Source organism: Leucoraja erinacea, chromosome 16 (genome assembly GCF_028641065.1).
Source record: "Leucoraja erinacea ecotype New England chromosome 16, Leri_hhj_1, whole genome shotgun sequence".
Classification (NCBI taxonomy): domain Eukaryota; kingdom Metazoa; phylum Chordata; class Chondrichthyes; order Rajiformes; family Rajidae; genus Leucoraja; species Leucoraja erinaceus.
In genome coordinates, this window is record NC_073392.1 from 9,023,708 (window position 1) to 9,038,473 (window position 14,766).

At 42.8% G+C, this 14,766-nt stretch overlaps 1 protein-coding gene across 5 annotated transcripts in view; it reads right to left on the reverse strand.

Annotated features, from left to right (window-relative positions):
• Positions 1-367: 367 nt before the first annotated feature.
• Positions 368-14,766, reverse strand: part of eogt (EGF domain-specific O-linked N-acetylglucosamine (GlcNAc) transferase) — a 38,828-nt gene continuing 24,429 nt past the window's right edge. For all 5 annotated transcript variants that reach the window (XM_055647647.1, XM_055647643.1, XM_055647644.1 and 2 more), the window contains 5 exons: positions 13,484-13,552; positions 9,485-9,540; positions 3,812-3,931; positions 3,041-3,143; positions 368-804 (listed from right to left, as the gene is read on the reverse strand). In XM_055647647.1, the coding sequence (XP_055503622.1) occupies positions 658-804; positions 3,041-3,143; positions 3,812-3,931; positions 9,485-9,540; positions 13,484-13,552 (495 nt within the window). In that variant the 3' untranslated portion in view covers positions 368-657. The remainder of the gene's footprint in view (positions 805-3,040; positions 3,144-3,811; positions 3,932-9,484; positions 9,541-13,483; positions 13,553-14,766) is intronic.

Consider the following 14,766-nt stretch of genomic DNA (forward strand, 5'->3'; position numbering starts at 1 on the left):
TGTTTAGGAAACATTTGGACAGTTACAAGGATAGGACAGGTTTCGAGGGATATGGGCCAAACGCAGGCGGGTGGGTCTAGTGTAGCTGGGACATGTTGGTCGGTGTGGCCAAGTTAGGCCGAAGGGCTCTTTCCACACCATACGACTATATATTTTTTACCAGAAAAAATCCTCCCTTTGCACCTCCATCCACCCCAATCATACAACTATGTGTTCAGTAATTTTCCTCTCATTCTTTGCAATTCCCTTCTTGAAATCTCCGAGTCCCTTTCTCCAGTTAAGACCCCGCCCCTTCAAAACCACAAGTATGACTTCTGACAACTATTTGGTTTACTCAACATGAACAGAAGAACACTCAGATAAAAATAGTTCCTTTGGATGTATTGGTATATAAAAGGGGAAAGGACTACATAAATATAAACCATTGTTGCACACAATTCTAATATCTAAATGGTATTTGATATTTACAGAACTTGCCTACTTTTAAATATTCGACTCCATTCATAAACGCACCTACACACCAAGGAAGGTATTTGTGATGATGCACTTGATACAGTACGTCTAACAGTAACAGATTCCAATGTCTTTACAAGGGTGTCTAAGAAATGAGCAAGTCCTTTTTAAAGTTCACCAACACAATTCAACCTCCACGTGCTGTCATAGTTCAGTATGATATTGCGTGAAATGCCATTTCGGATGCTGTGTTACTCTCTGTGCAGCAGACAAGACCAGGCGCATAAATTCAGTCACGTCAAAAGAGTAGTTGGTAAACTTAGGGTGGTCCCCAAGAGTTGGATGATGTCCCTGTGTGAAGGAAAAAGATAACGTATAAATACAATTAGAATAACCCTAGAAGTTAGCAGGGGTGTCAGGGGTAATGGGGAGAAGGCAGGAGAATGGGGTTAGGATAGAGAGATAGATCAGCCATGATCCGATGGGCTGAATGGCTTAATTCTGCTATTACATAACCTTATAAGCAGAGCTTCCTCAAAACAACATCCCTTGCACCTACTTTCGCCTCAATGACTAATTTGTAAACCTTACCCTACTTTCCCTACTGCAGATCATCAATGTGAATAGTCAATGCTTGATGGAAATGAAAACAACGGAGGGCACAGAAAACTGCTTTCGATGGAAATCAGAATCACTAAAGCGTTTCATATGAAGAAAGACTGGATAGACTCGGCTCGTACTCGCTAGAATTTAGAAGATTGAAGGGGGATCTTATAGAAACTTACAACATTCTTAAGGGGTTGGACAGGCTAGATGCAGGAAGATTGTTCCCGATGTTGGGGAAGTCCAGAACAAGGGGTCACAGTTTAAGGATAAGGGGGAAAAAGGACCGAGATGAGAAAAACATTTTTCACACAGAGAGTGGTGAATCTCTGGAATTCTCTGACACATAAGGTGGTTCATTGGCTATATTTAAGAGGGAGTTAGATGTGGCCCTTGTGGCTAAAGGGATCAGGGGGTATGGAGAGAAGGTAGGTACAGGATACCGAGTTGGATGATCAGCCATGATCATATTGAATGGCGGTGCAGGCTCGAAGGGCCGAATGGCCTACTCCTGCACCTATTTTCTATGTTTTTATGTTTGAGGAGGCTGTGTATCGTTGAAGCCATAATGGGCTTCAGACAGATGGGGAAGATTGCTAGCACATACTCCTATCTGAGTAAAGAAAGACACAAAATGCTGGAGTAACTCAGAGGGTCAGGCCGCATCCCTGGAGAACATGGATGGGTGACATTTCAGGTTGCGACCCTTCTTCAGACAGACGAAGCGCCCTGACCCGAAAAGTCACCTACTCATGTTCTCCAGGGATGCTGCCTGACCTTCTGAGTTACTCCAGCTCTTTGTGTCTTCCTTAGTAAACCAGCATCTGCAGTTCCTTGTTTCTATATTTCTTCCTTTTGAGTAAGTTAGATTCAATGAAAAGAGCAATGTTATTGCTACAAAGCCCATGCATCTGTCTGTTATGAAGAAGATAAATAATTCACCCCCAATAAAGAAAAATATTACCACATTTAATATGAAAGGAAATGTAAATTGTCACCAGTTTGTTATGGCAGACAAAAATAAATCTACTTTACGAACATCTTTTCCTGATTTATTACCAATTACTGATGAGTTTGGTTAAGATTATTTCCTTTTATTCCTTCATTCAATTCTTGAAGCACCACAGAATAAATCAAGTTAATGGTTCAAGTCGTCATTTGGGTTGAAAACCCAGCTGCGGGAAATAAGTGTCAATACACAATAGGTGCAGGAGTAGGCCATTCGGCCCTTTGAGCCAGCACCGCCATTCAATGTGATCCTGGCTGATCATCCACTATCAGTACCCCGTTCCTGCTTTCATCCCATATCCCCTGACTCCGCTATCTTTAAGAGTCCTAACTAGCTCTCTCCAGAAAAACGTTTTGTATTTTGGTCTGTGGAGTAGGATTGTGGAACAGTTTGAATGTGGAGTTAAAGCAATGTCCAAATATGAACCAGTTCAAAATGACATACAACATTTTTTTTTCACAAGGTACAGGGATGAAGGGGATGGTTGACAAACAGGGGTTAATATTTATTTATTATTTTATTTATTATTATTTTTATTTTTTTTTGGTTACTTCATACATATTACTTGTATGTGTATATCAGTTGTATGTATATATATGTCTGTATGCATCTCTAAAAATTGTCTAGGATATTATTAATTAATTAATTATTAAATATGGAAGAAGGGTTTAGGGAGAAGGGGTGAGATTAAATAAGTTATTCTTCTTCTCACTCCTTTTCGAGCTTGTAAAGAAAAAGTGTTGGGACATTTAAATTTTGCTTTATGCTTTTCATTGCTTTGCAAATATTGCCTGGAGTGTCCAATTGTTTGACTACTTCGATTTTGTTGTTGTTATTTATTCTTATTTATGTCTTTACTTGTTCGGAACAAATAAACAAATAAATAAATAACTAAAGTATCCAGAGAACTGGCCTCCACCGCCCACTGAGGCAGAGAATTCCAGACTCACAACTCTCCATGTGAAGATCACAAACCTTATCCTGAGGTATAACTTTGTCTCTTTTCTCCCACGTCGTGTAGTGGACGCCTCGAAGTCGAGCTAAATCCAAATAGCAGCGGTCATCGTCACAATTGTACCTGAAGAGCAGACTTGTGTTATGCAAGAAACCTTATCAAATCGGAAGAAGCAGCCTATGGCAATGAGCTAACTCTTTCTAAGTGCCATTTGCTGCTGGATGGGTGTGTGCATCAGCTTGTCACAAGGAATTAGGACCAACAGATTGTGACTTTGTGAGGATTCAGAAGATTGATTCTATAATCCTTTCTCATCGGCAGGCATATGATATACGAGAACATTAAGATAAGCTAGTTTCAGAAGACTGAAAGATGTGAAAATTAACGGTTTTAAATGAAACATGTGGATTATAAGGATCACAAAAGCGTATGAGGGAACCAATGACTTGCTGCCTTACAGCACTAGGGACACGGGTTCAATCCTGACTACGGGTACTGGCCGTACAAAGTTTGTGCGTTCTCCCTGTGATGGCGAGGGGTTTTCTCCGGATGCTCCGGCTTCCTCTCACATTCCAAAGATGTGCAGGTTTGTTGGTCAATTGGCTACTGAAAATTGCCCTAAGTGTGTAGGATGCGAAACTGGGAAAACATACAACTAGCGTAAGGGTGATCGTTAGTCGGCATGGACATGGTGAGCTAAAGGGACTGTTGCCACTGAACTAAAAGGCGAATGCACACATGAAATGCCACGAAATACCACGGATTTGCAATAATAAATAAAAATTACGTACAATTCAAAAATGACAGCCCAATCTGGAAGGAAGAAGAGATGAGTCAGTCCGGCCCCGTGAATGGAGATAAAAATATCCGAATTGTGTGTTATTTTCAGTTGTTCTAAAAATCCAATGTCTCTGAGGACAGAAAAAGATTAGAAAGTGAAGACTACAATATGAAATCTAATTTAATCAATCCTGGCCTCACATGAGCAGTTTAGTCTTTCACATCAAAAAATTTTTTTTAACCAGAGAGAAGGAATGGGTTGTTTAAGAGGGAACTGCAGATGCTGGAGAATCGAAGGTTACACAAAAAAGCTGGAGAAACTCAGCGGGTGCAGCAGCATCTAAGGAGCGAAGGAAATAGGCAACGTTTCGGGCCGAAACCCTTCTTCAGACAAGGACTAGTCAGACTAGTCTGAAGGAGAGTCTCGACCCAAAACGTCACCCATTCCTTCTCTCCCAGAGATGCTGCCTGTCCCGCTGAGTTACTCTGGCATTTTGTGTCTATCTGGGGTTTAAACCAGCATCTGCAGTTCCTTCCTTCACTATTTTTTTTAACCAATCTTTAAATGCATTGCGCCATTTGAAGAAATAGGAATAGAAGTTATATTGACTCTAGGTAATACAGAGTCTGAAGAAGGGTCTCGACCCGAAACATCACCTATTCCTTCGCCCCATGGATGCTGCCTCACCCGCTGAGTTTCTCCAGCATTTGTGTCTACCTTCGATTTTTCCAGCATCTGCAGTTCCTTCTTAAACAGTACCTAATGGGAGTGCTTAAATCATTAACTAATTGGTAACATTGTTTGATGTCAGCAAATATTCCATGTTCCCGGACACTGTAACGAACTTCACAGAGCTATTTTCACACAAAATACAGCAAGCTATGGATTTGAGTTAGCACAAATCTTTCTATAAGGGCATGCTATAGGGCTACAAGACAATTTATCGTTCTGATTTAATTTTGGTTTAGTGTGGAATATAAGGAGATAGTTCAGTTTTATGTCCAATAATTCCAATATACATCCAGACACTCCTCGTTGCATGCATGTTGGGAAGATTACGGAGAATGGAATGATAAATAAGATGTTATATTTGTGTGAAATTGCACTTGCAAAGTGTAGTTAGGCTGAAGTAAACAATGAAGCTTTATTTAAGAGATTCGTATTGAAAAGCTAATCATGATGCCCCTATGAATAACACTGCAGGACTTTTTTTTGCCAGAATAACAATCAGAAAGTGCAATACAATGAAATAAAATTCAATACTATTTGATGTTGTAATAAGACGTACACTTTAAACAATTTATCACCCCATCAATTTCCTCCTTTTATTTTAGTTGACCAAAGATGATTTTTTGGGGGGGAAAAATGGAAAAACATTCTCATCATAGAACATTCTTCTCTGCCTCCAGTCAAATAGCATGCAAACAGGCCCTATAGCCAACATTATCCATGTTAAGCATTGACCATGTCTATTGCCCATATAAACTAGTCTCATTTGCCTGCATTTGGCCCCTCTCCCTTCAAATCCATCCTATCCATGCACCCGTCCAAATCTCTTTTAAATGTTGTTGTTGTATCTGTCTCAACCATTTCCTCAGGCCATTTCATCGTTCCATTTAACTCCCAGCCTCTGTGCAGAAGTGAATGTGATCCTGTTCATTGAGTGTCAAGAAGAAAATCAAACAGAATTGCACCCTTTACAAATGGCATGTTAAGATAAAATGTAAAATAATGTGTAGGAAGGGACTGCAGATGCTGGCTTACACCGAAGATGGACACAAAATGCTGGAGTAACTCAGCGGATCAGGCAACATCTCTGGAGAAAAGGAGCAGGTGATGTTTCATGTCGAGAATCTTCTTCAGAATCTGAAGAAGGGTCTCATAGAAACATAGAAACATAGAAAGTAGGTGCGAGAGCAGACCACCAGGTCCATCGAGCCCGCACCGCCATTCGCTCATGGCTGAACACTAAACAGACACACTTACCCACAAACAGTAGACACAAGACACAGAACACAAGACACTACCCTCCCCTTTATACCGCTATCACCCCTCTCCACCCCAAGAACCTCGTGATCTCCTGGGGGAGGCAAAAAAACGGATAAAAACCCAGGTCCAATTCGGGAAAAAAAATCCGGGAAATTCCTCTCGGAGTCTGAAGAAGGATCTTGACCCAAAACGTTGCCTATTCTTTTTCTCCAGAGATGCTGCCTGGCCTTCTGAGTTACTCCAGCATTTTGTGTCTGAATGTAAAATAATGTTGGCTTGCACGGCTGCACAATGAGGCAAGAGACTGAGATCAGTCTGAAGAAGGGTCGTGAACCAAAATGTCATCTGTTCATTTCCCTCCATGGACACTGCCTGGCCCACTGAGGTCCTCCAATTTACTCTCCTTCATGTTTCCCTTGAGATCGGTGAAAGTTGCAAGTAAGATCAGCTCATAGGACACAACTTACGAGTAAGCTGGGCTCAGTTGGAATTAAAGACTCAAGTGTGCTACAAAGAAGATTATAGGTTCAGAACTTCAGTCTCAATTACAGTGGCTGAAAATATTCAGAACATTGTTGGTCAAACATAGTCTTGGATTGTGCACTGTTTGTCCTTAGACTTATGCTGGTGGATAAATCCCCAGAAGGTTCTTTAATAAGGAAGAGAATTTCCAAGGCAGGTTAAAACATGGCCATGAATGAAGCAATTAAAACCAGAATGCAAAAAAAAACAGGCCATGAGAGTGTAGAGATCCTGGAAGATTGCAAGACTGGAGGAGATTACAGCCAATAAAGCAACCCGCTATTATCTTCAGGATTTGATGCCAACTATTATGACTCTCTAAATTTTTGATGCAGGTTTTCTCAGCAGCATAACAGTGATGTGTGGGAGTAATACTGGAGCTTCCCTTTCTGCTTGTTCTACAAGCACTATTAATATTGCACAAAGCAGCCAAGCATAAAAGCACTGCACAATTTCGCAGTGCACCAACCCCATAAATGGTGTTGCATAAGGTTCCTGTGATCGTGCTACTCATTTATGGTCCTTCCGTCACAACACGGTCAATGAGCTTGTGGGAATGACTTCCGAACATTCCTCCTCCACTCACTAGCTCTGCAACATCTAACTTTTTTCCCGCATCGCAAACATACTTTGGAGGTTGCACCCCCGAGTTGGTGCACATTAGCAGTTTAGGGGCGGCAGGGCAGTAGACTTGCTGCCACACACCACCAGAGTCCCGGGTTCGATCCTGACTACGGATGCTGCCTGTACGGAGCTTGTACCTCTCCACGTGACTGCGCGGGCTTCCTACCACACTCCAAAGACGTGCTGGTTTGTAGGTTAATTGGCATTGGAAAAAATTGTAAATTGTCTCTAGCATGTAAGATAGTGGCGGTGTACAGGGATCGCCGGTCAGGACTTACTCAGTGGGTCAAACGCTGTATCTCTAGACTAAAATGACCATATCTAAAATTAACATACCCTTCCTCACGATATCTGAGGAAGGTCGTGCTGGCTCTGGAGAGGGTCTAGAGGAGGTTTACAAAAATGATCCCGGACTGGGTGAGTTAACATATGATGAACATTTGACGGCACTGGACCAGTACTCACTGGAGTTTAGGATGGGGGGGGGGGGGGGGGGGGGGGGAACGGACCTCATTGAAACATACCAAATAGTGATAGAGTGGATGTGGAGAGGATGTTTCCACTAGTGGGAGAGTCTAGGACCAGAAGACACAGCCTCAAAATTAAAGGACATTCCTTTAGGAAGGAGATGAGGAGGAATTTCTTTAGTCAGAGGATGGTGAATCTGTGGAATTCTTTGCCACAGAAGGCTGTGGAGGCCATCAATGGATATTTTTCAGGCAGAGATAGATAGATTCTTGACTAGTACGGGTGTCAGGGGTTATGGGAAGAAGGCAGGAGAATGGGGTTTGGAGGGAGAGATAGATCAGCCATGATTGAATGGTGGAGTAGACTTGATGGGCCGAATGGCCGAATTATATCACTTATGACCTTAGCAGTAGTAATCATGCAAGGAATATACGGTAAATGCACAGTCCTTTAACCAGAGTATAGAAATCAAGAACCAGAGGACATAGGTTTAAGGTGAGGATGGAAAGATTTAATAGGAACCTGAGGGGCAATTTTTTTACATAAAGGGTGGTAGATATATGTAACTTGCTGCTAGTGAAGGTAGTTGAGACAGGTTCTATGACAATTAAAAACATTTGGAAAGTACATGGATAGGACAGGTTTAGAGGGATCGGGCCAAATGCAGGCAGATGGCATTAGCGTAGATGGGACATTTTGGTTGGCATGAGCAAGTTGGGCCGAAGGGCCTGTTTCCATGCTGTAGGACTATCACAATGGATGGTGAAATAAGATTTAGTGTGCTGTTCCTTAAAATGTAGCAAATGCACATTATGTCTTAAAATCATAGGTAATCGGCAATGCTGTTTCTCCTGGAGAAACTTAAACATCATATTTAACCACACAAATGCCTCTTGCTGGCAATACCCAACATATTCTTCACCATCATCACAAACTCAAGGCATGGTGGACGTAGTGAATTGGATCTGCTGAATCGCTCCACTAGACTGGTCCCCACTGGCTTCACAATCTGCAAATATTCAAACCTGTCTCACACCTATTGATCTTATCTCTGGTCTTTGTTCCAACCATTTGCCTGCCAATGTATCCCATTCACCTGTGTCGACCCGTAACTCGTGAGAGGAATAGATACAATAAATGCAATAAAAGTATTTTAACCACAGTAGAGGGATCAAGAACCAGAGGAGGACTAAGGTTTAAGGTGAGGATGGAAAAATGTAACAATTCTAAACTCCAAAGAAAGATTTTACACTCCAAAGAAGTACAGGATTGTAGGTTAATTGGCTTGGGTTTGTATATAAGTGTAAATTGTCCCAAGTGTGTGTAGGCTTGTGTTAATGTGCGGGGATCGCTGGTCGGTGCGGACTCGGTGGGCCGAAGTGCCTGTTACCGCGCTGTATCTCTAAACTAAACTAAAAGAGCACCAATGTGATAACGCTTTATCTGGTCTCATTTCTTCCAGCTTTCTCCTCCCCGCCCCCACTTACAATCAGTCTGAAGGCCTGAAACGTCACCTATCCATGTTCTCCAGAGATGCTGCCTGACTTTCTGATTTACTCCAGCACTTTGTGTCCTTTTGTGTATGAACCCCAACATCTGTGGTGCTTTGTTCCTGCAATTTGTTTCTTTCTGTTTAAAGAGTGGCTTCCCCCCCCCCAAAGTGAACCTAAGTATCTGAAGGAGGTGCTGTATCAAAAAGGCAGCCAGCAGCATCGAAGACCCACACCACCGTGGCGAGGCTCATGTTGTCGACCTCCTCATGGTGAGACCTGACAACTGACCTCAGTGAGGTGAACGACAACAAACAGAGACAGAAGCAGCGCCGCAGCTCGGAGCATGCGCCCTTTTCAGGGCGGGCACCAACGGATGTCGAACCGGATGGCATCACCCTGCTGCGGGCTTCCTCTGCCTCAAACGCAAGAAGAAGATCACCCTGGCCACGCTCTCATTGGACTCCTGCCATCGGGAAGAATGTGTAGGAGTCTTCAAACCGTGCCTTCCAGGTTCAGGAACAGTTTCTTCCCAACAACCATCATCCATCCTGAAATCACATCCCTATTGTACAAGGTTAAATACTTACTTGTAATCCACCACTCTGACGTCAAATACAGAAACCATCTTCAAAGCTTTCACAAGCTGAGGACAAAGGTACAAATATTTGCTGTATTTTAAATGTTAATTTTATTGAGGAATTAACACAATTCAAGAACTCTCCATCACAGACCTATGTCAGAAATAACCCAAGCACTTAAAAATACATAATTACAGTATGAAATGATAAACAATGATTTTGTTAATAATTACATCTTTTAAAAAGGCAATAAAACACACACACATAATGCACCCTTTTAAGGTACTGACCCTAAAAGATATGAACTGTGTTTCCCTTTTTCTGACTCCGGGTCTTACTGATACATCCCACATCACTACAACCCTCATCTGCTGATCCTACATGAATACCCCACCCACCCACCCACCCCCTTCTCCCCATCCCCAATTACTCCTCCCCCCGCTCTCATCCATGCTCTCATCTCCGACACTCTTAGCCAACTGTGAGTTGCGTGAATGCAATCTCCCTTGACACAACAGACCAGCAATTTTAACAAAGTTTACCAAAGTTTAGTCATAGATTCGTAAAGTGATACAGTGTGGAAACAGGCCCTTCGGTTAACCTGGCCCACACCGGCCAACATGTCCCAGCTATACTAGACCCAACTGCCTGTGCTTGGTCCAGATCCCTCCAAACCTGTCGTACCCAAGTACCTGTCTAACTGTTCCTTAAACGTTGGAATGATCCCAGCCTCAACTACCTCCTCTGGCTGCTTGTTCCAGGCACCCACCACCCTTTGTGTGAAAAAGTTACCCCTCAGATTCCTAATAAATCTTTTCCCCATCACCTTAAACCTACTGTATGTCCTCTGTTCCTTGATTCACCTACTCTGGGCAAGAGACTCTGCGCATCTACACGATCTATTCATCGCATGATTTTATACACTCTGAAGAAGGGCCTCGATCCAAAACGCCACCAATTCCTTTTCTCCAGAGATGCTGTATGACCCGCTGAGTTACTCTAGCTTTTTATGTCTTACTCTCCAATCAATTTGGTATTTCAATTACTGTGTGTATAATTTAAACTTTGAATAACGGCACCAAAACATGGTGGCGCTTGCGTGTGTAATAAATGCAAATAGACTCACACTGTGCAGTTGCAACTGTGACCAATAAAGGCCCAATTACTATTAATTTGCCCTTTATTGTTTAACCAGTTGAGCTTGAATGTTAGACACCTTCCCTAAGCTGCATCATACAATACAATACAATACCATTTATGGTCATTCAAACCACAAATGAAGTTCAAACAAAATTTGGTTTCTGCAGTCATACAACAAGAAAAGAACCAAGACACACACCAACACAATTTACACAAACATCCATCACAGTGAATCTCCTCCTCACTGTGATGGAAGGCAAAGTCTTGTCTCTCCCCTGCTCTCCATTCTTCTCTCGATGAGCTACTCCGCGAATTGAGGCCGACATTTTTTTTCACTGCCACCACAGGGGAAACAAAGGCAAAGTCCTCTGGCGTAAACAGAAAATGCTGGAAATATTCAGCAGGTCAGGCTGCATCTGTGGGAAGAGGTGTGTAGGAAGGAACTGCAGATGCTGGTTTACACCGAAGATAGACACAAAATGCTGGAGTAACTCAGCAGGACAGGCAGCATCTCTGGAGAGATGGGATGGGAGGCGTTTTGAGTCGAGACCCTACTTCAGAATGAAGTAAGGGTCATGACCCAAAACGTCACTCATCCCTTCTCTCCAGAGATGCTGCCTGTCCCACTGAGTTTCTCCAGCATTTTGTGTCTATCTATGGGAAGAGGAACAGAGTCAACGTTTCATGGGGGGGGGGGGCTCCTTCAGACCCGTCAGATGAACATTGCCTCTGTTTCTCTTCCCTCAGATGCGGCCTGACCTGCTGAGTATTTCCAGCGTTTTCCGTATCTGTTTGACATGTTTTCCATCATTTGACAAGATTTCTAGGATCTGACGTGACTTTCAGCAAGTCCTTTTATTTTCAAGGTTCTGTTGCATTTGACAGAGCACGTTGAAGGAATGTTTGATGTAGAGACTTCTCATCCCGAAAAGAAGCATCTCAAAGACATATGTGTATTATTTTTGAAAAGATGTTGACAAGACTGTCATGTTGCAGAGATACAAGACACTGATAGCAGGTTTGAAAGACAAGTTATAAGATCAGGAGAGAGAAATTGGAGGGGGTAGAGGGGAGGTAATGAAATAAATTGTTGGCTTTTGGAATGTCATAGATTCATACAGCGTGGAAACACAGGCTCTTCAGCCCAACTTATTATTGCTATTGAGGGAGTGCAACGTAGGTTCACCAGGTTAATTCCCAGGATGGCAGGACTGACATATGATGAAAGAATGGTTTAACTGGGCTTATATTCACTGTCATTTAGAAGGATGAGAGGGAATCTTATAGAAACATATAAAATTCTTAAAGGTTTGGACAGGCTTGATGCAGGAAAAATGTTCCCGATGTTGGGAGAGTCCAGAGCCAGGGGTCTTAAACTAAGAATAAGCGGTAGGCCATTTAGGACTGAGATGAGGGAAAACTTCTTCACCCAGAGAGTTGTGAATCTGTGGAATTCTCTGCACAAGAAGGCAATGGAGACCAATTCATTGGATGTTTTCAAGAGAGTTAGATTTAGCTCTTAGGGCTAACTGAATCAAGAGATATGGGGAAAAAGCAGGAAAATGGTATTGATTTTGGATGATCAGCCATGATCATATTGAATGGCAGTGCTGGCTCGAAGGGCACAAATGGCCTACTCCTGCACCTATTATTCTATGTTTCTATTTTCTATGCAACCAACATGCTCCTTCTACACTAGTCCCACCTGCCTGCATTTGGCCTTTACACCTCTAAATCTTTCCTATCCATGTACCTGCCTCAACAACCTCCACCATCAGCTTGTTCCATATACCCAGCACCCTTTGTGTAAAAAAGTTGTCGCTCAGATTCCTATTAAATCTTTCCCTCTTCACCTTAAACCAATGTCCTCTGGTTCTTGATTCCCCTTACTGAGTGAAAGACTGTGTGTTTACTCTGTCTATTCCTCTCGTGATCTTGTACACCTCTATAAGATCACTCCTCATCCTCCTGAAGTCCTCGCCTGCTCAACCTCTCCCTATAGCTCAGGCCCTCGAGTCCTGAAAATATCCTCGTAAATCTTCTCTGCACCCTTTCCAGTTTTTGGACAGTCATTCAGCGTGGAAACAGGCCCTTTGGTCCGACTTGCCCACACTGACCATCACCTGCCCCACCTACTCTAGTCCCACCTGCCTCCTTCATGAAGGAGTTCTTAATGTGTTGATTGAAGATGTGTCTGTCTCACATTTCTACATATTTATTTTAAATGATGAGGGGGATGTGGGAGAGCCATCTTGCACCTCTATCAACTGGCAGTTACATCGTTATATCAAATTTATCTAAGCAACTGTTGTGCATTGAAAATAGAAAAATTGTAGCTTTCCTCTTCGGAGAAGTGGCGAAGTTCATTAATTCATTAGTTATGGGAGCAGAATTTGGTAATTTGGCCCATCGAATCCACCCCACCATTCAATCACGGCTGATCTGTCTTTCCCCCTCAACCCCATTCTCCTGCCTTCTCCCCATAACCCCGACACCCTTACTAATCAAGAATATATCAATCTCCACCTTAAAGATATCCATTGACTTGTCCTCCACAGCTGTCTGTGGTGATGAATTCCACAGATTCACCACCACCTGACTAAAGAAATTCCTCCGCATCTCCTTTCTAAAAGTACGTCCTTTTATTCTGAGGCTGTGGCTTCTGACCCTAGCCGCCCTCTCCTGGAAACTAGTGGTTCATTTGCACTTAGTGACATTCGCACTTCAGTGAGGTTCGCTAAATGGCCCCATTAATCACTACTTTGTGCGGGGCCGAAGGGCTTGTTTCCGCGCTGTATCTCTAAACTAAAAAAAAATAACCAGTGGAAAGCACCTTAGACAATAAAAATCCTTTCATTAATTACTCACCTCCTGCTGGTTTAAAACTCTACGATACTGCGTGCTCCTTACCAGGAACGTTACACGAATTCTTCCCATCTTGATAAAAGAGAGTAGATTCATTAAGAATTCCAAATATCGAAATTGTAAGTGTACATTAGGATCTCAAAATATTGAATATGTGTTGCGTTGTCATTTAGGAGAAACCCCCCCCCCACCACCACCGCCTCCGTCGAGATTCCGCTTCCCACCAGCCAAGTTAATGGGCTTTGCCAAACGTTCATTTGGAATTCTGGAGGCACAAGGAACTGAAGATGCCGGAATTGTGTGCACAACACACAAGGTAACTGCCTGACCCGCTGGAGGTAACTCAGCGGGTCAGGCAGCATCTGAGGCGGGAATGGATAGGTGACGTCCTGGATCGGGATCCTTCTCAGACATCAGATTTCTATGGAAATGTGTAACGTTTAACTTTAACATTTTAACTCTCAGGATTTGGCACCAGTTCTCACCACCCATTTCCAACAATTCCCTAAGACCCGGACAGGTCGGACTTAGGTATGTAAGGAATCACTCTCAAAACCTGCAAACTACTGAACCAATCTACAGGGCGGCACGGTGGCGCAGCGGTAGAGTTCCTGCCTCACAGCGCCAGAGGCCCTGGTTCGACCCTGACTATGGGTGCAGTCTGTACGGACCTGCATGGGTTTTCTCCGAGATCTTTGGTTTCCTCCCACACTCTAAATAGGTGCAGGTTTGTAGTGTAATTGGCACTTGTAAAATTGTAAATTATCCATAGTGTGTAGGACAGTGGGAATGGACGGGGTGATCACTGGTCGGTGTGGACTTAGTGGGCTGAAGGGCCTGTTTCCATGTTGTATCTCTAAACTAAACTAAAAGTTATTGCAGAAGGGGATCTCTTTTATAACAAAATGGTGGCCAGAGCATAGAGCACAAGTTAATGGGGAAGTACAACTATTATACCAACCCTCATCTTAACCCGACCTAATAACACATCGCTATTCCACACGGCATCAACTCTCATATCACCATTCTCTCATTTCATTTTTATGATGGTTTGGTTTTATTTATTTCATCTTTGGCTAAAATCTGCAAAGTACTGCTGAACATTGACTTTAAATCACAACTTTAAGTGTGACAAATTAACATTGCGCAGAAGTGTAGTTTAGTGATTAAGTGGAACTAACAGTCATTGAATTTATACAGTAAATGCCTTCATATCTTTGCTGGGTAATGGAAGTCCAACTTCATAAAATGAATTAACATGGCAGCAATGTTATTATGATGAAATG